This window comes from Papio anubis, chromosome 2 (genome assembly GCF_008728515.1).
Source record: "Papio anubis isolate 15944 chromosome 2, Panubis1.0, whole genome shotgun sequence".
NCBI classification, from domain to species: domain Eukaryota; kingdom Metazoa; phylum Chordata; class Mammalia; order Primates; family Cercopithecidae; genus Papio; species Papio anubis.
In genome coordinates this window covers 31,444,589-31,469,634 of record NC_044977.1, presented here as the reverse complement: position 1 = coordinate 31,469,634, position 25,046 = coordinate 31,444,589, and the positions used below count along the sequence as shown (strand labels likewise).

The 25,046-nt window shown below is 39.7% G+C and overlaps 2 protein-coding genes across 3 annotated transcripts in view; both read right to left on the bottom strand.

The window, feature by feature from the left end:
* The window catches only part of PHLDB2 (pleckstrin homology like domain family B member 2), a 242,544-nt gene extending 217,998 nt beyond the window's left edge, over positions 1-24,546 (bottom strand). The window contains exon 1 of one of the 2 annotated variants that reach the window (XM_031663002.1): positions 23,436-24,546. The gene's annotated coding sequence lies outside the window, so the exon portion shown is untranslated. The remainder of the gene's footprint in view (positions 1-23,435) is intronic. The other variant, XM_031663001.1, reaches the window with a different exon arrangement.
* The window catches only part of PLCXD2 (phosphatidylinositol specific phospholipase C X domain containing 2), a 166,112-nt gene that overhangs the window by 80,900 nt on the left and 60,166 nt on the right, over positions 1-25,046 (bottom strand). The window contains exon 4 of the mRNA XM_009198718.4: positions 23,436-23,520. Within this exon, the coding sequence (XP_009196982.2) occupies positions 23,469-23,520 (52 nt within the window). The 3' untranslated portion in view covers positions 23,436-23,468. The remainder of the gene's footprint in view (positions 1-23,435; positions 23,521-25,046) is intronic.

The window sequence follows — 25,046 nt, the reverse complement described above, 5'->3', positions numbered from 1 at the left end:
ACATGAAGTCATATTTTAACCCAAACCAAAAGAAAAAAAGAGAAAGATTATTTGAGAGTCTGTGGGGATCAGAGCTGGGTATTGTGTTACAGAAATTTTCCATTTCAGACACAAACTACATACAGCAGTATGTGGGCCAAAAAAGGCCAACAGAGACTCCAGGAGGGCTTGAAGAAATAACACCTCCTCCTTTAATCCGAGGAGTGTGGCCAGGTTCTTGGGGAGGGCTGGGTGGAAGGTCTGGATCAGATCGCACTTAGAGGCCTGTGATTAGAATGATGATAATTGTGGCATCACAAGGCATAACTTCAGAGCGCTCCCTAGGATGCCCTTGGGCGAGGTACTTAACCCCTCTGTGCCCCAGTTTCCAATATCTGAAAATGGGATAAACACCTCAAAATTTACTGAGAGTGTAAAAGCATTACACATATTGGCTCTACAATAATAATATGGTAATGCTAGTTATATAATTAAATAATACATATAGTTAGTATTTATTGAGACCTTACTATACATGAGCTATTGTGTTAAAGCTTCCTAAACATTATCTTTAAACTTCACAACAGCCCTCTGAGATCAATTGTGTTGTTCTTCCAATACTGCAGTTTAGAAAAGTAAGTGACTGACTTAAGTTTATCACCTCAGGTAGCAGACTTGGATCTCAAATCTAAGTCTAGTCTGGCACCAAAACCCACGCAATGAACTAATAGCTAAGACGCTGGTCTGGTTCTCGGCTGAATGTGGCAGATGGAATTGGGCAGCATCCATTGTTGGATAAAATGTGTTCCTCTGACCCCTCATCCTCTCTTTTAGCAGTGTCCCTTTTAAGTTAACAAAGAAGCACCTATTTTAAGGAAATGTCGGGCTTGGGGTAATTACTCTGTAATACTTCTTATGTATACACATAAAATAAATGTGTATGCTTTTTCTCGTATTAAAAAAAATGTTGGGCTGGTTTTCCAGGTAAATAAACTGGTCTTGGTCTCTCTGGCTCAATTCTGAAACCAGTATTGCCTAAAGCAGTGGGTCTTATGGTGTGGTATCCCTGACCAGCATCACCTGGGAACTTGTTAGAGCTAAAAATTCTCTTGCCCCACCCACATGTACTGAATCAGAAATTCTGGGTGTGTAGATCAGCAATCCTGTTTTAACAAGCCCTTGGAGTGATTCAAATGCAGCTAAAGTTTGAGAACCACTGGCCTCTGGGGTAGATAAAGGAGAGAGTTAAATCAGGAATAGAGGTCTAACTATGATTCTTAACAGCTGCTAGTGACTCATTCTCCCTAGTCATTCCCTTCTGAGTTTCTGTCCTTTTTAGGATGAAGGATTTGTTCACGTCCCATCTTGTGTGATAAATTTCATCAACAGTGTCAGTTCCTTTCTGAATCAATGCCGTGTATAAGGAGACTTTGAGCTTTATACACTCCCGTGTGTACCCATACCCACTTCTGCTTTTGGAACCACTTGCTCATTTCTCAGTGTGGATGATTAGCTTCAAATTACCTTCATGTCAGGAGAAAAAGAATTGAATAACACTGTAGTTCTAGGTGGAATGGAAGAATCACAAAGCTGGGATTAGTATCCAAATGTGTTTAGTTCTTTTTTTTTTTTTTTTTTTTTTTTGAGACAGAGTCTTACTCAGGCTGGGATGCAGTGGTGTGACCTCAGCTCACTGCAACCTCCACCTCCCGGGTTCAGGTGATTCTCCTCCTGCCTCAGCCTCCCGAGTAGCTGGGACTACAGGCGCGCGCCACCACGCCCAGATAATTTTTGTATTTTTAGGAGAGACGGGGTTTCACCATGTTGGCCAGGATGGTCTCAATCACCTGACCTTGTGATCCACCCGCGTCGGCCTCCCAAAGTGCTGGGATTACAGGCTGGAGCCACCGCGCGCCTGGCCCACTTAGTTCTAAAGGTTCCAAGCAGTGCTATGAATGAGCCAAGTAGCATCTTGGCCCCTCTCCCCAACTTCTCACCTACAATTTATCACAAAGGATAAAACAACTACAACTGAAAATGGAGAAAATTATTGCTTCAGTTTTTAAATCTAAGCTCTGACTCAAATTTTGCTTCTCAGCCTCACCAGTCCCACGTGGCTCTGGGGCGGGGGGTGGGGGGGGAGGGGGGAAGGGGGGAGGGGGGTCGGGAACTGTATGCACATCACAGAAGCAAGAAAACAGAACACGTTTTCTGCCTTCTAGTTCACTCCCCAGAGGCCAGAGTAAGATGATGCCCGCAGTCCAACACAAATCTGCATTTTAATAACCTGACTTTCAATAAAAAGCACTCCAACTTTGCCAGTTTGTTACAAAAGCCTCGTTTGTTGTCTGAAATGCTGCTTTTCCTAATTGAAAAATAGTAGAAAATTTTATTGGACTTTGACAGAAAATGGAAGCTATGGTTATTGATGGGACCTGTATTTAGTATCTTTGGAGTAGGACAATTTCTTTTATCTCAACAAAGATGCATTGACATTAAGTTCTGGTCTGAGGGGTCTTTGGATTCCAGTCCACGTAAGGTAAAATAGGAATTTTAAAAATGTAAACATGGTTTCTGCTGATGGACAATGTCTGTGAATTTCAAGAGAGTTTTGCTCAGCACTTTATGTTGCTCTCTAGTCTTATTTTAATTCAGTGTGGACATACTGAGAGAATATCAGTCAGGAATATGGGTTAGCAACATGCACATGAAGGCAAGATGTATTATGTGCATTAAACTCTGACCTAGTGGAAGTGCAGATTGCCTAGCAATGTCTCCCCTGAAATGCTTTTGCATAAGTGTTGTGGCTACAGCCTGACTCCAATACAGAGGCATGAAGACACAGAAACTTCACATGGCTTTCTCTATTTGACAGATACACTTAGATCTCTGCCCTTAAAGCCTCTTGTCCTACAAACTGCATATTGTTGCTATTATGAACCAATAATATTCCCAACGAACTCTTGATTGATACCCAATTATAGCCTGTTGATTAAGAATACAAAATTTGGAAAGAGAGAAACTCAAATCCAAAATCTGATTTCATCTCTTATAAGCTGTGTGCCCTCAGACAAATTACTTAATCTGAGATGTGTTTGCTCACTTATAAATAGGGGATAAAAATTTCCACCTCATAGGGTTGCATGATGACTGATTTGGACAATGTCCAATTAGTAGGCATTTAGTAGGTGTTATATTATTTTGCTATCTTGAAACCATCTGGTGCAAAGAGTAACTTTACATGCTAAACATATATTCCTCACTGTGTGTGCATACACACACACACACAGAATATACATACATACATATGTGTGTATGTATATATACATGTAAATATCTATAAAATCTCAATGTTGTGGTCTAAATGTTGGTGTCTCTTCAAAATTCTTAAGTTGAAACTTAATCACCAACATGACAGCATTAGGAGAAGGAGCCTTTGGGTGAGGCTGAAACTCTCATGAATAGGATTGGTACCCTTACAAAAGAGGCCTCAGAGAGCTGGTTTACCCTTCCATCATGTGAGGACACAGTGAGAAGGCACCATCTATGAACCAGAAAGTGGCTCCCCACTTGATACCAAATCTGCTGGTGTCTTAATTGTGGCCTTCCCAGCCTCCAGAATGGTGAGAAGTAAGTTTTCGTTGTTCATAAGCTACCCAGTTTATGATATTTTGTTAGAACAGCCTGAGTGGACTAAGACAATCATTGAAAAAAAAAGATATATCACCAGGATATTTATGCACATATATCATTACATTTTTACTCTAATCAGCTCTGAAGAGCAGTCATTTTTCTCCTTTCTTCCTTACAATGTCACAGTAAACTCTACTGACTGACTCTTAGTTTCCAGGATGATGCTTATAGGCTAAAGATGGCCGGGGCCCCACACTGACAGGACTCATTTGCAAAATATAGCTTGTTGCCTCCGTCTGTGCAGCATCTAGTAGATGATAAAACCATCTTCATGGGTTTATCGTGGTGGTTGACTCACCCCTCCCATGGCTGCAATCCTATGAAACATGTCAAGCCATGGGTTCTTCAAGCTATACTAACAGCAATATAGATGAACTTGAAATACTTTTGTTAGAAAATAATCGAATGAAAACTTGATGTTTCTAGTAAACTCTGATTCTGACATTTATGTACTAACAGCAAAATAGATGCATTTGAAATATTTTTGTTAGAAAGTAAGCAAATGAAAACTTAATGTTTCTAGTAAACTCTGAGTCTGACATTTATGTACTAATAGCAAAATAGATGCATTTGAAATATTTTTGTTAGAAAGTAAGCAAATGAAAACTTGATGTTTCTAGTTAAACTCTGATTCTGACATTTAAACTACATGTACTGAAATGTCAAGTAATAAAATATTAATGTCAAAACATTAATTCTATTTAAGCTTTATAAATCAACTTGTTATTAAGGTGCTTCACAAATTCCATTAAAAAAGTAGAGAGCCTATGAGAAAAGCAAATGATAGAATTTTAGAATTTAGTGGGATATCAGTACAGGCATTTCTGTCTTAAAATGCGCGCGCGCGCGCGCACCCCCCCCCACACACACACTTAGAAACTCCCACTGACTAGAGAAATGTAGAGAGAAGCATTAAGAACCAGAGCTCTGATGGTGGGGGATGGTGAAAAAATGCATGAAGTCATTTGCTCCACCCTGCCACAGTGAGATTATCCCCCATATGGTAGTTTATGTTTCTGTGGTTTGCTCAAGGCTTGAGTTAGTTTGGAGCAATTTTCTTCAGGGTGTTCTAAGCCAGTTTAAAATTATTTTGCGAACTATTCATTCCATCACATGCCTTAGCAAAATCTACCACAATCTAATAAGCATCTGAATAGGTTCTCTGAGATGCAGCTCAGAGTCTCCTTTTCTTGAATTTCAACTTTCTAGCTCATTGCAGCAAAATCTCTTTACCCCTTTGGCATTTAAATTTTTCCTGGGCACTGAGGGATTTGACTCTGTCTTGCTACACAATCCACAATTGACTTTAAGATTCATGGGCTGTGTCTCCAAGTAGAGGTTTTATAAAATGAGTAGAACATAGGTGGTAATAAGTAATAAATAGGTAATCAAATGCTTGAAAGTTACAGCTCGTTTTGTTCTTTGCTTCATTTTTAATGGAGTCAGTGCAAGATATTTCTTGAGTGTTCATTGTGTGAAAGGCATTGGGCCATAGCTCTTTGGCTCTGGCTCCTGCGCAAATCTTCCTCCCTGTTGGACTCCCTGGTGGTTACTATCTGTCTACACACACACACACACACACACACACACACACACACACCATTGTCTCCTATCTGCTTTTTTCTTTTTTCTTTTTTACATTTGGTATTTGTTCAGTGTTTTATTTGCTGAGATCACAGGTTGGCTTAGAACAATTTTCCCGAAACTTCCAGATGAAAATGATTACCTGCAGCATTTAAAAAACACAGTTTTGGGGCTCTTTCTCTGGCATATATGGTTCAACAGGGCAGAGAAAAGAACTGGGGAATTTTTTTTTTTTTTTTTTTTTGAGACAGAATCTCACACTCTGTCGCTCAGGCTGGAGTGCAATGGTGCAATCTTGGCTCACTGCAACCTATACCTCATAGGTTCTAGTGATTCTCATGCCTCAGCCTCCTGAGTAGCTGGGATTACAGGCGTGCACAACCATGCCTGGATAATTTTTGTATTTTTAGTAGAGATGGGGTTCCACCATGTTGCCCAGGTTGATCTTGAACTCCTGGCCTCAAGAGATCTGCCCGCCTTGGCCTCTCAAAGGGCTGGGATTACAGGCGTGAGTCATCACACCCGGCCCCTGGGGCATTTTATTTTTAGATTTCTCATATGTGAGTCTTTTCAACAGGTAAGTTTAGGAAACACTGGAGTAGAAGATGATCTCTCAGATTACTTCCAACTTTCATACACACACTTCAGACCAATCTTTAAGGTCTTGATTGAGAAATTACATCAACTTTCTCCTTTAACCTCTGGCCCTGAGATGTTCTCACTTCCGAAACTTCCATTGCAGCCATGTGTATTGTTCAGCAGTTATTCATGAACTAACTTGCAGAATTTCTTTGATGACTCAGGCTTTTATTTAAATCTTTAATTTTATTTAATGTTTTCAACTTTTAAAACATGCCTACTGAGACTCTGGTAGACTTCTCAAGAGAAGGGGAAATGTTTTATATTTCTTTCTACATTTCTTCATTTGTGTTCACACAATGCTTTGCATTTGCATGAATGAGGTTTTATTTCTAATACAATTTTCTTTTCAAATATCAATATCCTACTGCATGGATAAAGAATGTATCATTTCATTCCATATACTAATAGGCATAAGATTTGGGAACCCTTGTTTTATCCTAGCTGGTGCAGCTGTTGGGTACTCATATAACCCCTTAATCCTTTGTAAAAACTTAATGGGACAGCTGCCTTGATAATATGCAGTTTCAATGACTACCTCTGTTGAGGAAAATAATGTGCTATTGTAGTAAGTATCACAGATTAATGATATTTCTCTGCAAGGAAACGTGTAATGGACAAGAGTTCCCAAACTAGGACTCATGCTATATGCCAGAAAAAAATCACCTTTAATATCTACCATAAGATGGAAGTGCGTTGTTTGAATCTAGCAACGCTTGGCATCATTGTTATATTAATGGTTTAATTAGACCGTTTCCAGTGTCATAGAACAGTTCTTTAAAGCATTTTTAACAAGGATACTATTGTTAAAGAAAAAAGGCTCTTTCATTTCAGCCATTAACATTATAAGGGGGAAAATGAAAAAGGACTACTGGCAGCATATTTTTTAGTTCAGCTGTGACTTCTCCAGCCTAATCACTAAGAAGTTCCTGCAAGGCCATTCTTGTTTATATAGCAGTTTGATCTGGATTCTTGTAAAATTAAACGTAGGTTGACAAATTAAATTTAACACCACCAGCCTCTAGGACACCGTAAATGTAAAGGAGACTAAAACAAACATGAGAAATATTATTGTAACAGGGTAATGAAAAGTCAGATCCAACAAAACATAAAAATCTTGCTTACGAATATAATTTAGTGCAAAGAGTATCAACCAACAGTTGATATTTCTTTATTTATACTTACATCATCTTTCCTATGCCACTAAAATGGATGTCTTTGTTTCCTCGCAGATTTTTTTTTGGTACCAGTTTACCAGAGACATCTATTTAACTTTTGAGTTAAGCAATTCAGTGATTTCTGTGCTATCATAGTTTAAGATCTCTTTCAAGAATTCATGAAATAAGCATCTTACATTGTTGGTGGTTAATTACATTGGAACATTCAGTCTCTTTGAACTTATCCTCAAAATGGGTTTTTATTTTTTATTTTTATTCTTCTTATTTTTTTTTAGCCTTCTCTTGTTCTGGAAGGATTTTTGTTTTTCAATGAAAAAGGCTCATAGGTGATGTGAAACTTATGTCCCAGTAGAATAGAACAGGAAAGACTTCTCAACCTCATGTATGTGTATTCAGAAGTACACATAAAAAGACCCTAAAAATGTAAATGAGAAACTCATGTTTAGAGTACGACTTGAAAATAAGTAAAAAATGTATATTATACAAATATAACAAATGTAGCATAAGTATCCTGACTTGCAAACTGCTGAATTTGACAAGAAAAAAAAAGAGGTGACGGCTGGGTCTAGTGACTCACGCCTGTAATCCCAGCACTTTGGGAGGCCAAGGTGGGTGGATTACCTGAGGTCAGGAGTTCGCGACCCGCCTGACCAACATGGTAAAACCCCGTCTCTAGTAAAAATACAAAAATTAACCAGGTGTGGTGGTGTGTGCCTGTAATCCCAGCTATTTGGGAGGCTGAGGCAAGAGAATCGCTTGAACCTGGGAGATGGAGGTTGCAGTGAGCCGAGATCGTGCCACTGCACTCCAGTCTGCGCAACAAGTGTCTCAAGAAAAAAAAGGAAAATAAAAAAGAGGTGACAATAAAGAGGGACATGAGTTGGCTGCTCTGGTAGAGTCTCACAGGGTCACAAGTGAGGTGGACTTTTGACAATTTTGCCTGACCTGCCCTCCTATTTCAGGAAATACAAATAAAGAAAGCCCAAGCCCAAAGGGTTAGATGTTTCCTTCCCTGGAAGCTCAGGCCACTAGGTGCATCTGTCTAGGATTTGAGTCTTCACTGAGCAATGCAAATTTCCAGTGAACCTTTAGAGATGAAGGTTGGTGCCTCTGATGGAGGGTAGAGTCAGATGTGGCTGGTGAAATCATAGCTAGTGTTCGTGGTGATAATGCCAATGGCAGCCTCTTAAACTGACTTCACATACCATCTTGGCTCTATTTTGCTTCCTGTGCTTTTTTCCCATACACCAGGCCTCATTCACCAGTGTTCTTAGCTCTCTTGTACACTATTTGACCTCCTTCAATAAATTTGTTTTCTGCTTACAGCCTGAGTTAGTCTGATTGTGGAACCAAGAACCCTGAGCACCATATCAAAAGAGCTGGGTTGATCCCAGCTCTGTAGGACCAGAAGCCCCAGTGTACCAGTTGCCCACAGGGAATCAGGCTCCAGGGACTGCCACACCTCACAAGAAAGTAAAGTTAGGGTCATTAGTGATATTTGTTTAAACTCTTTCTCACTCCAAATAAGATTTGAGATTACTTATACAAAAAGACATAACCCAACAGGATAAAAGAATTAGAGAGAAAATGGGAGGAAGTAAAAATAAAGGTATTGAGGCATGAGTCAGATTGTTAAACACTGCTTTATAATGAGAAGTGGAACTTGTAGACAAACACACAGCTCAGTGTATCCTCATGTTCCCTTCCCTGCGGCAGAGGCTTCCTGGGAAACATAGTCAGAGCTACTGGGGATTGGGGGTGAGAAGAACAGTGAATATGAGTCAAGGAAGCTGGGCCAACTTCGTGGCTGAGCCAACAAATCACAGTCTCTGGGCTCCTCTGTCCTGGTATTGCTGCAGTCGATGAGTTTCTGCTTTTGGCTCTGTAGTGTCCTTTAAGTCCCTTTTTTTACATGAAAGTTGCTTCTTTTACAAATATTTTTGTGAATATATTTATAAATATATTTACAAATGTAGATACATTTGGAAGAAATAATACCTTAAGGCATTTACTTTAGCAAGGTGTTTCCCAAATTTCAGTCATTCTTGTGTTATCTTCACAATTTTGCCATAGTTACCTACTCTCTATTCTATTATGTAATTTGAATACCTACTACATGTATAATACTTTTCTTCTAAATACTATACATAGCTATGGAAGCTTGCTATACTACACATTTTTAATACTCATAAGAATAAATCCATAGCATTAAAATGATTATATATCATCTTGCATTCTGCTGAAAGTTTTATCAAGTGAAGTAGAATTTCATCCTTGTTTAAAATATTTTACACAGAAGTTAAAATTTTGGTCTTTACTACCAGAAAAGGTCTCTATTCTGCTTTAAGTCTTGATTTATAGTTTGGCTGGGTATAGAACTCTAGGTGGAAATGTTCCCTAACTTTGAAGGCATTTCCCCAGTATCTTCTAGCATCATATGGTGGTGATGAGAAGTAAGAACCAGTTAATTTGCATTTCTTGTAGGTTACTTTTTTCTCTTCTCTGAAATATATGTCCTTTTAGTCTTTAAAATTCTAAAATACCAAAAGTTGCCTATGTACTTGTTTTTCCTTTTTAAAATTAAAAAGAAAATTTTTAGAGACAGGATCTCACTCTGTCACCCAGGCTGGAGTGCAGTAGCAAGATCATAGTTCACTGTAACCTTGAACTCCTGGAAGAACTCAAGTTGTCTTCCCTCCTCAGCCTCCCAAGTAGTTAGGACTACATATGTGTGCCACCACACCCAGCTAATTTTTAAAAATTTTTTGTAGGGGAGGGTCTTGCTATGTTGCCCAGGTTGGTCTTAAATCCTTGGCCTCAAGCGATCCTCTGGACTTGGCCTCTCAAAGTATTGGGATTACAGGTGTGTAACAAGCTGGCCTATTTCACTTTTTAATTCATTGTGCTGGACATGAACCCTATTCATATAAGATTTGTATCTTTTGAGCACTAAGATTCTACTTTTTGATAATTTCTTCCCTTCAGTTTTCTGTGCTATTTCTGAAACACCTTTCAGTTAGATATTGGACTTCCAGGATTAGGTCTCAGCATTTGGAACCTACATGAGTTGGTCAGGGAAATAAAAGACTTTCTGTGTTCTCTCAGTAGGAAGCATCTTAACATAAGCAATAAGCATTGGAAGGGCTGGAAGAGTGAAAGTTTCTTGAATTGTCACTGACTCGCTCAGTCCACAACCCCAAAGTGCTTGATTCTAGATGCTCAAATGTTAAGCTGCTTCAAACTTCACATCCAACTTTTACCCATATATCTGTCTGCAACTGCCTTTAGAGAATAATAGTCTTGTCTTTTCTATTTAATACCTTTCCAATCACTGATACTGGCTTCAGGCTGTAATCTGAAACCACGTGGGGCAAACACTCTGAAAAATGTTATTCCTGCTTCTTCATGCTCTTAGCAGAGGTTTGGAGGTGCCCGGGTGACAGAGACAATTCAGCACAGAGCTACACCGGCTGTGTGCATACCCCAAGTACTAGCCATGTGGCCTGGGGCAAATTTCTTTTCTTTTCTTTCCCTTTCTTTTCTTTTCTTGTTTCTGTTTTTGTTTTTGTTTTCAAGGTCTTGCTCTGTTGCCCAGGCTGGAGGGCAGTGTCAACATAGCTCACTGCAGCTTCAAACTCCTGGGCTCAAGCAATTCTCCTGCCTCAGCCTCCTGAGTAGCTGGGACTACTGGTGTGTGTCACCATGCCCAGCTAATTTTTTTAAAAAAATTTTTGTAGAGATGGTATCTTGCTAGTTTTCCCAGGCTGGTCTCAAACTTCTGGCCTCAAGTAATCCTCCCACCTTGGTCTCCCAAAGTGCTGGGATTACAGGTATAAGCCACCACACCTGGCCTTTTTAATTTCTTAATGCTTCAACCTCTCCAACTATTAGGAGAGAATAATATCATTAGCTACCCCTAGGATTGCTGTAAGACTGATTGAGATAACACAGGCCATGAATGTAAATCAGTGCCTGGTAAATATTCTAGCGCTTTTGGTATATGTTGGTGATCTTAATTTTAACTGTTATTATCTACTATCTGTTTTTCAACATTTCCACCTATGCCATTTTGCTCTACATTTCAAAAAGCTTCAACATAATTTTCCAGTCTATTAATTTTTTATGACTAATAATTGTTATCACTAAAAGAACTTTCTTATTTAGATTTTTAAATAGTATCTTCATTGCTTTACAGATGCAATTATTTTGGCTCTGTGTTTTGTTCCTCTGCCCCATTTGTTTTCTGTCTTCTAGCAATTTATTGATAGCCCCCTCTTTCTTCTCTGTTATGAGCTTATTCTTTTGGTTTTAAATTTGTTTTAATAAGGTCTTGGGAGGATCAAAAGCCATGGGGCTAGTTTGCCATCTTGCACAGAAACTGACAGTGCTATTTTCATCTTAATTTTCCTCACTTAGCAGGATTGAATCCACAGGCTGTCACTAACAACAGTTCACAATTATTCTGCCCTTACTGTGTGTCAGGTAGTATACTAAGGGCTTTCCATTCATCCTCTCATCTAATTCACTTTGATGTTAAGATATAGGAAGTTGTGTTATCCTCATTTCTTTAAGATGAGATTAATGAGGTTTACAGAGGTCAAATGACTTGCCCAAGTTCACACAGCTAGTAATGAACAGAGCTAAAATTTAAACTCAGATCTATTGGCCACTCAACTACCACTGGTAGCTCTGAGCTACTACTGCAACATGGATCTCATCATTTTAAATGGCTGCACAGTATCCGTGTATGTTTGTGTTTATATCTAAGCCCTGCTGATGAACACTTAAGATGTTTTCAAAATTTGCTGTTATAAAACTTACATAAATATTTAAGTACTGTGTGAAACTTTTTATGCACTGCACTATTATTATTTTCTAAAAATAAGTCCTGGAAGTGAATTTGAGAAATCCAGAGTTATCTTTGTTAAAATATTTAAAAATATGCTTTGACAAACTGTCCTTAAAAAAGAGGTTGTAGTGATTGACACTTCCACCAACAGCAATGTGTGGAAAGGGTCTGCTCCCCACATGCTCATTAACATCTAATGTTACTCAGTTATTGCCAATCTCATGACAATGAAATGCTGCCTTACCATTTCAGTTTGCCTTTAATTTATTGTTACCATGGCTGAACATCTCTTCATGTCATTATAGATAATGAACCTTTCTTCTTGTGTGAGTTGTCAGTTCATTTTCTGCCCAACTTTTTACTGGGCTTTTCCCTGTAGCTGGTAAGGATTTATAAGTACTCTTTAGGACCAGTAACCTTTTGTCTGTTTTTTTATGTTGCAAATGTACTTTCTCCGTTCATTATTTCTATTTTTACCTTTGTTTAAGCATTTGTAAAAATAAGTTTTAAACATTTAAGTAGCCAAATCTATCCTAATTAACTTTGATAGATATTCTTTCTTTCAATGGATGATAAAATGAAACCAATATGAAAATTGGTTCCTTAAGAGTGTGATTTATGACCTGAGTTTCTAAAAGAATCAGAAAATTCAACAATCTTGTTAGCTCTACTTCAGGAAACAGGCAAATTGTTTAAGATGATGCAAGTTTTCACTTATATGCTAAATGCTTACCTAAGTCAACTTAAGAAGGACTTCCAGCCAGGCTAGGTTGAGAGCTACTAAGCTTACTCTTCTGACTTATATTTTGCTTACAATGTGTAGTATTGGAGAGTTGGATTTGGTGCTAATGTAGGCTATTGGGATGGGGACTGGGTTGGCTATGTTTATTCTTTAACCTTGAGCTTCCTACCTGGTGCCAGCTGCTGACATTAGAAGACCTCACTGCTACTTCTCTAGATTTTTACTTTGTTCACTATTCCTGTTTAAAGTTGCTCCCAGGAAAAATGAAGTTTAATTCATAACTGAGTAGAAATCAGATTTATAACAAGCTTGTCCACCAGGCAGAAGTCCCTAGGGCATGGGAGAGCATGTGAGCCCTGGACTGCACAGAATGTTTCTAAATTAAGTCTCCAGTCCAAAGGATGTGAATTAGGCAGAGACTGTGATTCAGGGCAAAGTTCGAATTCTTCTTTTTCCTACCTTTTAGTTAGCAAGATCTCCCCAGACTCTCCTCTTACCCTCTTTCTCCAGGGATCGAAACTTTCTTAGCCATGGCTACCACAACTGTCTCTACTCTTGTAATTTCACCTCCTTAGGATATTCAGACAAATTCCTAAAAGGAAGTAGCTTTTTCTTCATAGCCTGGATTTTTAGAAAGGAAGAATGTGGATCCAAATTTTCTTTTCTTTAAAATACCACTTGGACCTCAACTCCTTTGGCAGTTGGGGAGCACCCATCTGAAACTTTTCTCCTTTGTGTTCAGTTATTACCACATATGATACTGTGTTGGCTCCTTTATTGATTCATTTTCTCTATAAGATGTTGGTCTTCGCTAGGCACGGTGGCTCAAGCCTGTAATCCCAGCACTTTGGGAGGCCAAGACGGGCGGATCACGAGGTCAGGAGATCAAGACCATCCTGGCTAACACGGTGGAACCCCGTCTCTACTAAAAAATACAAAAAAACTGGCCGGGCGAGGTGGCGGGCGCCTGTAGCCCCAGCTACTCGGGAGGCTGAGGCAGAAGAATGGCATGAACCTGGGAGGCGGAGCTTGCAGTGAGCCGAGATCCAGCCACTGCACTCCAGCCTGGGCGACAGAGCAAGACTCCGTCTCAAAAAAGAAAAAAAAAAAAAAGATGTTGGTCTGTCTTTGGGCAGAACTGTCAACTACTCATCTCTGAATCTATATCCCTTAGCAAGGTGTCAGACATGTTAGGCACTCTGTAAATGTCTTCTTATTGGATATGTGTTAGAACAATGGAAAATATTTGATTCTAACATGCCATTATGACTTTGGCCTGGGGGAAGTGGGAGTAAATAGCTTTTGATATAAATGCATGTGAAGAATAGTAGTATCCCAGGTTAGAGTTTTATCAGATACTGGTAAAAAGATGAAACATGGTGACCCTCAACCAATCCCTTCAGGAGAACAGCCAAATATTAAGCCAAACCAGACATGTGTAGAGTATGTGTCTGCAGAATAGGAAAATAAATACGTTTGGCGAGTAGGCTCAGCGCACAGTCTAACCAAATGATGTGCAGGCTACTGTATCCAGTGACGAGTTTACCTGAATTTTATTGGTTAATTTTACTCATAACACCATCTAAAATAAGATGTATTGGTAATGGGATACAAAATTCAGCATGCCAAGAGTTACTTGAAGACATTTGAAGTTCAGTATAATTAACCAGCCCTGAGACTTGTTTAGACATCACAAAAGAATTTTTTACATGTTAAAGGATCTTGTAGTGTGTCTTTTCTAAAAATGATAAAAATGTGTTGTAGAAATTTTAGAGAAAAGAGTATGCTATCAATAGAAGTCTTTAGACTAGTGTTTTGAACAGATATTTGCTTCTGCTAATTACTTCCAGAAATTAAACAACTATTTAGGTTTTGTGTAACCAACACCCAGAAATAGTCCAGACAAAGGATTTTTCTTGTTGCAAAATTGATTTAATGCCCTTCTCATATTAAAGTTCTTTCCATGTAACACACATACACACAGACATGCACACACACACACACACACACAAACTTGTAAATTATTTTAGTTCCATCTCAGTCACAGAAAGACACTTGGTGCCCACAAATGCCTGAAGATTTATGGCATGAAAGTCTCCTCTGTTCAAAATGCTGCCTCCCTCCCTTTTGGCCTACTGGTCAGTGAAGCATGGGACTATCAGAGACAGTTCTGCATCTTCCTCTACTGGATAAGCCCCCTCTTCCCTTTTTCACTGGGAGGCAGGTGCTCAGGCACAGATGGGAGACCCATGGACTCTTGACTATCAATGAGTGAGGGCTTTGGGTAGGTGTATGAGGTTAGTTTTTGAAAGTAGGAGAAAAGAGTTCTATTTTACGTCATGCTCTGAAACTCTTTTTCTCCTGTGAGAGAGCTGGCAGGACTAGAGAATCCAGTCCAATAATAGGAATTCAGTTCAATTCAAGAAGCAATGTGCTCACTGACTGGAGAACAACTTGTAAAGGTGCCAGCTGGTACTTGGTCGTTAGCATTAGGACCTTGTGAGATTGTCTCCATGTTTCAGCACCTTGTCTGATTCTTTTTTTTTCATCATTGTTGTTGATATTTCTTTGCTTTTAGCTTTTTTCCCACTCTCCTCTCCCCACTGTTTTTTTTTTTTTTTTCACCTTGATGGGCATGAATTGAGGCATTGAGGTCTGTATCTGAGTTAAGTTGGACATTGACAATGGTTGTTGGAATCATGGGCTGTTCCGATTCTCTGACTTCGTTAAGAAATGTTATATGGTTGAATCATAAGCCTGTCCTCTTCCTATCCTACCTTAAGTGAATGTATATGGGGTGGGGGGCAAGCCAAGGGTGACTTTTGGTGATCGTTAGTTTTGTGGCTTCTAAAGAGTGAGTGTAGTTAATACAGGTGTGACAGTCAACTAAACATTATATATTTTGTTACGTGTTATCTATCCCTCTTCCCAAGACACTACCTAAGAAGAAGTTAGTTAGATATTAGGAATAGAGTAGAAACAGAGAAGTGGGTATGTTCAGTAAGATTTTTGTTGAGTATAACAGGAAGTCACTTGAAGAGTCTGCCAAGAAATCAGTTGGTTCTTACTGAATTTATGGCATCATCTGCACCCTTCATGTACCTTGAAAATTACCAGATATCCCCTGGTGATGATAATTAGTTCTCTCTCTCTCTCTCTCTCTCTCTCATATTTAGCAAGGACAATAACAAGCAGCAAAGTGATGCAGCCTCTAAATGCTGCTGAGACATAAGACCATTGATGCCCAATTTCTTTCAGCATTTTTCTTCTTGGACCAGAGGTTCTTTGCCATCACTTGTGACTGTGGTTCTTCAGGGTCTTAGCACTCCCTAGGCATGGGTCTGGGTGATAAGATAAACCAGTGTGGGCCATGATGATATCACACTTTATTTACTGAAATGTCTAGCTATGCCTTGCTGTTTGGTGCAATTAGTAGGTTCCTTTGAGTTGTACTGCCTGGGCTGCTTTCTCTCATACAGTATCATAGTGAGCAAGCGTTATTCTTTCCTTTTCATGTGGAGAAGGAGAGCAAAAAGAAGTAAAATAACCTCAGGTAAAAAAAAATTTTTTTAATGCTTGAAATAGAATGTCATAATTCTGCTAGTCATCTTGAGGACCATTCATTTCTGCAGATTGTAATAGGGAAACCAGACTTCCTCTTTTAAAAAACCTGCCTTTTTGGTTCAGGGCCTGGAGGATGCAGTCTCCCTTCTTTGATATGACCTCTTTTCATTACAAATAGCCTTTCATGAAGCTTACAAGAAGGGACACGAGCACAGGCACCCAGTTAGCAACAACCTGGGAGAGTAACCCTGGCCAGGGCACCTGGGGTGGCTCCAGGAGAGGTAGGCAGACAGGGGTGATCTCAGGATCCGGAGCAGACTCAAAGCTTTTCTACAGCCTGTGACCATTGTGGTTTTTTTCTTTTTTTTATAACTTCAGAAGAGGCGTGGATCTGTCCCTCACTCTCTGCCTTTTGTTTATAATGTCATCTTCTCCTCCTCCTCCAAACACACACAGTTCCATCTGACTCACTGCCATGTTTCTGTAACCTTGGGCAAGTCACGTCACCTTTAAGGGCTTCCGTTTATTTATAAAGAGAGAATGATAGTCATGACTGCCTGCTTGCTGGAGCTTGCATAAGTGACACACAGGCATGGCAAAGCTGAATGCTGGACATGAGAACTCAGATGTGGTTCTTGCACTCTTCCAGCCAAATGGGTTTCTTCTCTAGTAAAGATCAATGCCCAGCCTCACCAATTTATAACATCTTCAAGGTGGCATAGCTGGGATCTCTTGAGCAGTTTTTTCATTCCCCTTATTTAGCCAAGAGATAGGAATGATCTCCCTAGAGAAATTAAAATTATTTCTGTATTTTCCTTAAAGAACTTTCTGAAGTAAACTTTTCTAGTTTTGCACAGAACACAGAATATCAAAACTAGAGAAGACATTAGAGATGTTATACTCTCAATCCCCTGCCTCCATTTTGAAAATGAGAAAATTGAGGCCAAGAGAGCTGAAGTGATTTGCCCAGAGTTGCCCTGTTGGTGTGTGTAGTAGCAGAATCAAACAGAACTGAGGTCTGCCTATGTGCTGTACCATTGAGTTGGGGGTTGGCAGAAGAGAAAGTAGACCCCCGATGCCCTATTCCCTCTACACCAATGGTTAACACTTCCGATTCTTTTCTTCAGTCTCCCCTAGCAATTCCAGTTTTCTTTTGATAAATCAATTTCTTGATTAAATTCCTAGTTTATTACCAATTTAGTATCACCAACAAATATTTACTGAGAACCCATTATCTTCTTGGTACTGTATAATGATTAAAAGTACACATACACATACAGATATACACACACAGGCAGACACACACATACATGCACACTCACCTACACGCAAATATAGAGGACTCTAAAGAAGCTGTGGTTGGTCTACTGGATAAATTTAAAACCTTCTCATCGCCGATAAGTGGCAAGATTATTTAATCCTATGTCAAAGACAGTGTCTAACACACTTCTGGGAAACAGTAGATGATTGTTGCTGAACTGAGTAGATAACCCATCAATAAATGTTTGTGGTTATCCATAATTAGAATGCAGATGAGTAAAGATGTGAAACTGAGCCACCATCAAGATGTCTAAAAATTGGCATAAAGCCACAGAGAAAGATAACAGTGCTGTCAGGCCTAGGATGCCTCTGTTGGACTATTTTAGTTTAATTTGTTGGACTATAATTTATCAACACAACTATATTCTATAACAATACTATTCTTATGGAAAATGGAGAATTTTCATTTTGCAAAGAAAAGCAAAATGAGATGAATTTGAGTAGAGAACAGTCACATTCTGGGAAGTCTAGGCATTAGCTCTTCCTATGATCAGGATTCCTTTCTAGGAAGCAGAGCTAAATTTTGTGGGATACATGTATTTGAAATGGAAAGTACATCTCCTTGGAATTTGTAGGGGTATTGGCTTTCCTCGGGTCATAGAGAGAAGCCTGCCACCTGCCAATTTACTGCAACATCTTCTGGCCGACTTCTCCTGGGTTTTCTCTTCTCTTGAAGCCTGCTCACGTACTAACCACAAGTCTTCAGCTGTTTACCTTGTGAAACCTAATGAGATCACCACAAAGTAGGCCCCATGGACGAAAGCCATCATTCCACAGAAGTACACATGAGCTCCAGCCAAATGCACTATATAAGGCTTATCTTGAGAAATGAATCCTTGAAAACATCAGCCCAGTGATGACAAAAAAGAATTCTGCCTAGTTAGGGTTCTCTGCAGGAAATGTTTTTGATATTATTTTGGCTTTTGAAAAAAAAAAAAGACTTTGTGGGGGTTACCTCAGTGCACAGTGAAATCACAAATTCAAACTGTTTGAATCCTGTCCTCCAAATACAGAGGTCTTATGTGAAAACAATCTCATTTTCATTTTACTTTCTGGGAAACCCTCCAAGGCATGGTGAATTGCCAGCATTTTGCGACCTTCAGTTCCTTTACTGCTCTCATGGGAGACTTGACCTTGGAACTTAGAGAGGAGGGAAACAAGTTTTGGGTGGGTCAGGGGCAGAAGTTTCATTCACTCTGCTTGATCATTGCCCAAAACTATGGGTTCTCCTGCACCAAGATCCTTAGAACCTCAGAGGTCACAGAAATGGGTACCAAAAAGTATGATGAGGATGCACGTTAACACCAAAGCAAGGATGTGGACAACACGACTGTCGCATGGGATGGAGACTCAGGCAGCCAGCCAGAGGCAATTCCCAGTGAAGCATTAGGGATAAGAAAACACTTGATCTCCAGATGCATAACTGATGCAGGGCTCCCTGACCCTTCAGAACATCTTAGGACTGAAATGGAATTCCTAGGGCATAAGGTTTCCTCCTGTAACTCTAGCTGGTTTCTGTAGGGTTGAACTACAATAATGGATTCTCAATTTGTAGAAGGACTTCCTTAGGTTCCATACCACTTGGCAACTGTTTGACTCATGAGACAACCATCTAATGACAGGGTTAGAGAGGGCTTATGCATCTCAAGACACCATGCGGTCTCTAGTCCCTACTCATGTATACTGTTCTCTAGGCACACAACTAATTAGAAGACAGCGGTGGCTTATCCTTCTAGCAAGAACCCCTTTGATACATTATTTTGCTCATGGGCACATGGGCTTGAAAGATTTTTTGACTTTAAGGCAGATTTTATTAAGTAACAATTATTGTCTTTATTTTCATTACTCTATGAAAATCTAATTAGAATAACAGCATTACCACACTCACCTGTTAGAATTCTAGCCCAAAGCAAAGCAATCAATATTTGAATGGTCTCTGCCTGAGAATAGACTGTGTATTCACTTGGCATTTTTAATTTCTGAAAATTTAAATAAAAAGCTTGTAGGCCCCATTCCTACCATTTGTAGGACTTAGGAATCCAGGGAACTGCATCAATATTTAATTTAAAAAAGAAAAAAAAATTTGGAATCCCAAGACCTAAGGGACTTAGCTGAGTGAGACTGAGAAGGGCATTCACCTGTATAAGTCTCAGGTTCCTTATCTGAAAGGATATCATCTGAAAACAGTACTCATCTTACAGGGCTGAGGTGAAGATTAAATACAGCTATTGACATACTGGATAGTTTTGAAAAATGTAGCTGATTTCAAAGACTGAAATTTCACTGCAGAAATAAAATTTTAAAAAAGTTGAGTATAATAAATGACAAATTTGTCTTGTACATTGCATTAAAGTCAATCAAACAAACAAAACAATGTTTATAAACTAGGAGATAAGAACAATTTTCTCAGCTTCAGAAAGGAATCAAAGCACTGACTCTTGGGCAACTGCTGTTGTGTGTGTGTATGTGTGCATGTGTGTTTTGTGGTTCCTTTTCTAGAGAGAGGAAAACCACTGTCATATTGAGTTTTATGCTTATACTCAAGTACATCAATAACATCTGGTGTGGGTGGAAAGGGGGAATAAATATGTACTCTAAGGATCCGATCAAATAATTTAGAAAGAACTTTTTTTACTCTTTTACATGTAGAATGTGAACAGTGTAGACACTGTTGGGTGAGTATGTTTCCCAGAACAGAATGCTGAAGAACATGGGATTTGGAGTCAGACCTCAACTCAAATTTTACCTCATCTTACTAGCTCTCTGACTTGGGCAAGTTGCATAGGTTTGTTATGAAAATTAAATGAAAAAAAGTGTAGATAAGAAGGCAGCAGTTCATAGTAAGTAGTTGATACAGGTGAAATGTTGTGATGAGTCTTTGTGTTTTAGCTTCAACTTTCTTTCTCCTAGTGTTTTAGTTAATGAAAATGATGGCATGTAAATACAGTTCATGCGAGGTCAGTTGATTAGTAAAGGGTACTAGTAGACATGGTGATGCAATCCCTATTTGTAATGCCTTTGCTATCACACACTTGAGATACGTGTGAGGCAAGTCATTAGAAACCCTTTGTTCAAAGACATTTAATCGACCTCATTTCATGATGGCATTTCTTTATCTTGATCTTGTAAATGCTCAGGAATTGTGGCTGCTTTGGAATTTATGACAGACAGCTAATGGAATCTTTAGGACATATGTGAACAAAAGTGAAAATAGGGGTGGGGGGTGGATTAAGGCTTCTGCTGTACATTACTCATTCACTGCTCAAATGACACCAACAAGCCATTTAGACTCCAAGCCGACATGGGTATCTTTGGATTGCAGATGGTGAAAGCCTTGATAGGAGGGACTATTGATTGTTTCTCTGGCTTTAAGCCTCTTTGTGCCCAAGTCTCTTAGATTTAGATGAGTGGATATTTGCTGAGATGAGATAGTAAGTAAATTCTTGAGTTCCTTGAGAAAGACTGAGATAGGGTCATTTCTTCTCTGGAAATAGTTCAGATGTTGTACTTTAGTTGGGGCTCATGGATTTGAGTCTACAGTATAAAAAGGGTCAAAGACCTAGCCTGAGGATTAGCTGGGTTATTTAGAAAATATACAGAACAGAGAAGACTCCAGTGACTGCCACAACTAAAAACACTTCCTTTTGCTCTTGCCTGTTCTATTCTTTTCGGAAGTCCAGTACTGGCCTTTCGGTTACAGTGGCTCAGGCATGGCACATCCAAGAGCCAGTGGAGAACTTCTGACTGTATTAGTCAGCCTTGCTTACCTCAGTGACCCTTCAATTTACGCTTATCCATATGGTCATCTCCATGACCTTATGGGAAAAGCACTGGGTTGGGAACAAGGTAGAACTGAGTAGAATCCAGGCTCAGACTAATTGCATGATTTTGGACAAATTAATTAATTTCCATATTCTAACTACCTAACATTTAAAAACAATGACAATGCCTATCCTAATCTAGTTAATCTGAAGAGTAGTCTTCCTCTACTTACTATCCAATATTCAGGAAATGGAAAGAAAAAGCTGGATATACCCTTAGGGGCTTCCAGTGTGTTTTAGGCCCTGAGGCAGAAGCTACAAAAAAAGGACAGATCAGACCTGTGTGTCTGTCCCTAAGGCAGCCTTCGGTAATGTGGGGAAATATGGCCAATGCATAATTTAAAAAAATTTTTTTTTTTTTTGTAGAGACAGAGTCTCACTTTATTGCTCAGGCTGATCTTGAACTCCTGGCTTCAAGCAATCCTCTGCCTCACCTTCCAAAGTGCTGGGATTACAGGCATGGGTCACCATGCCCAACCTAGCCAATCATTTGATCACCCCAAGATCCTTTTCCCTCGTCAAAACCACCTCCATCACTTGTATTATCTATAAACATCCTCTGGATGCCAGCCAGATTCACACTTAACATTTTGCAGTGCTTAATATCTTCACAGAAATATATCAGTTTTCCATAATTCTCCATAACATTCTTGGGAGGTAGCACAGACTTACCCAAAATCACACATGGGTTTGTGTCTACAATGGCCTCCACTCTTGCATCTAGTTAACTGCCTCAGACACTAAATATTCAGCCACAAACCTTACCTGATGTGAGTCACTTCGGTTCCACAACTGATTGACAAAAATAATGTCAAACATTACCTTGTCTTAGGTGACCCAACTCCTTCCCTAAAGGGAGTTCAGAAAAATAGGACCTCAGCATTACCAGGCTTCTAACTAATGACTATAGGAGCCAGGAACCACTGCACAGGCCTGAAAGTTGTATGTGGTGACAATATAACAACATTTCTGCAATTAGAGGAATTATATTCAGACTTAAGGAAGAGTGAATCATATTTGATAAAAATAACATATTTCTAGAATGTATAGACTTGAAGGGGAAAATTTCTATGTTTTCTTTGGTGATTACTTTATAACTTTATTCTTCCTCAAGAATCACTCAATAACTTGTTTCATAGTTATCATCTCCTTCCCCATAGACCTCCAGTGATGAGGGAAGCTCCCTCCACAGCCACAAGCTCTGTACCTAAAGTGGCATTGGTATCAGGTTTGCGTATTAGTTTTGCTCATGCTTGTTTATCATTGAGCTGGGGAGGGGAGGCCTTGGGATATTTACTATTCTAGGAAGGAGAAAAACTTACTTCTGGTGAGAAGAGAATCTGGACTATAGCTTCAGAGAAGCATTTCTTCTATGTTTCCCATGTCTTTTCTACAGAGGGACTCAGGCCAGCAAAGGCTTTGGTGGTCCTCCACTCAGGGTAAGAAGCAGCCTAGTCCCAGTAAATGATTGACCTGGCTGCCGATGTGATAAGCTTAGGTAAATAGGCTTGATTCTGCTCCAGTAATTTCAGAACTTTTAACTCTCTAGGTTCCAAAGCAGAAAAATACACATGACTTCCTGAAAGAGTCTGTCATATGAGATTGACAGCCCTGTGAGTGGACCGTATATTTCTCAGAATATATTATTCTATACCATGTACTACAATATACTTACACTGTCCTCTCTGGTATGTCTTGAAAATGGAAAAAAATTATGCAAGGAAAATTCTGGAACAAAACCATGCTTGTGGAGCTACCACCAATGAAATCATTTTAACAAATCACACATATAATTTGTTATAATGAAAAATTTTTTTAAAGCCTTCCAAGTTTCTGAAATACGTACAGGGGCAACAACAATTTTCAGAAGAGATAGAAGACAGAAGGAAAATACAGCCTGCTTTCCAGAACAGGCTGATGGAAAAATGACTGAATTCAGACACATACCCAGGTCTACCATATCTCCTTCAGCAGACCATCCTCAGAGACACTCTGGTGACAAGGCTGTGTACGGTGCTCATTTTGTGATCATGAGAGAAGGGCCAATGACCCGAGAGATCACCTACCTTGTCTGCTGCTTTTCAATCCTGACTCTTCCCTCAGCTTCTTTCCTGACTCAGCAGAGATGACCCACGGCTCTTCCAACCATTGCTGAAGAGAGTGGAACATTGGGAAGACACATTAACACAGGTTTCTCCTTTTCCCCAAGCATGAAGGTGAGGTGTTCCTTTCCACTTCCTTTCCTGCTCTCTCTGGCCTCTGCAGACAGTGGTCACAGGCAGCAACTTGCTTGCAGCCAGGTATGTTGACAGATGTGAAGGAGGGAGTCTGCCCTGGCCTCAGCCACCTGGTCTAGCCAATCATTACACACCAGGACAGACTCCTAATCCTGTTTAAATTCAACTAGAGCTGCACGGCAAAATCATGGCAGGACTGTAGGGGGCAGAAAGCACAGTCTGATAGCCATTGGCTATCCAGAAAAGTGATTCCCTTGTAACTGCATCTGGGAAGTGGACAAGAGGCCCTGAGAATAGTTTATAGAGGAAACGAAATTTTTATTCCTTTAGATTTTAGCCATCTCAGAGGGAGATCTGCAGGTCACTTTATCAAATGTCCCATGTAATAATGGAGTTTCTTCTATTAAATTCTTGTATGGTGAGAAGCATCTGGCAGTTTTTCAAATAAATATGGCTACCATTCATTGAGAGAATGTTATATGTTACGCATTTCATGAATATTACCACAAATCCTCATGGTAATGTTGAGACTTTATTTCTTTTTTATGCATGAGGGAACAAAGGCTCAAAGGGGTAATGGTCCTGCAACTAGTAGGTGCTGAAGCCAAGAATTGAACCCAGATCTGCTCTAAGACCTGCACCAGCATCAGTAAACCTTTCCATACATTCTGTGGTAGGTTGAGTTATAGCCCCCCAAAAATGTCCACATCCTAATCTTCAGAATCTACGAGTATGTTATCTTACATGGTAAAGGGGACTTTGCAGACGTGGTCAAATTAAGGATCTTCAGATGGGAGATTATCCTGGCTTATCCAGGTGGGCCCAGTGTAATCACAGGGGTCTTTATGAAAGGTCAGAATAAGACAAAGAGATGTGATGGCCTGTAATCCCAGCACTTTGGGAGGCCAAGGCGGGTGGATCATGAGGTCAGGAGATCGAGACCATCCTGGCCTACACGGTGAAACCCCGTCTATACTAAAAATACAAAAAATTAGCTGGACGTGGTGACGGGCACCTGTAGTCCCAGGTACTTGGGAGGCTGTGGCAGGAGAATGGTGTGAACCCAAGAGGTGGAGCTTACAGTAAGCGGAGATTGCCCCACTGCACTCCAGCCTGGACAACAGAGCGCGACTCCGTCTCAAAAAAAAAAAAAAAAAAGAAAGATGTGATGACAGAAGCAGGGTGAGCGATTGCTATGCTGCTGGCTTTGGAGGAAGGGGCCATGAACTAAGGAATGCAGGTCGCTTCTAGAAGCTGAAAAGGCAAGGAACTGGATTCTACTCTAGGGCCTCCAGAAGGAGCATGGCCACACTGACCATTTTAAACTACTGTTGTAAGTACTGAGTTTGTGGTAAGTTTTTATAGGGACTATAGAACATGAATACACATTCCCTCAGAAATACTCTTTATGATGGTGAGATCACTGTCTCACTTAGCTTC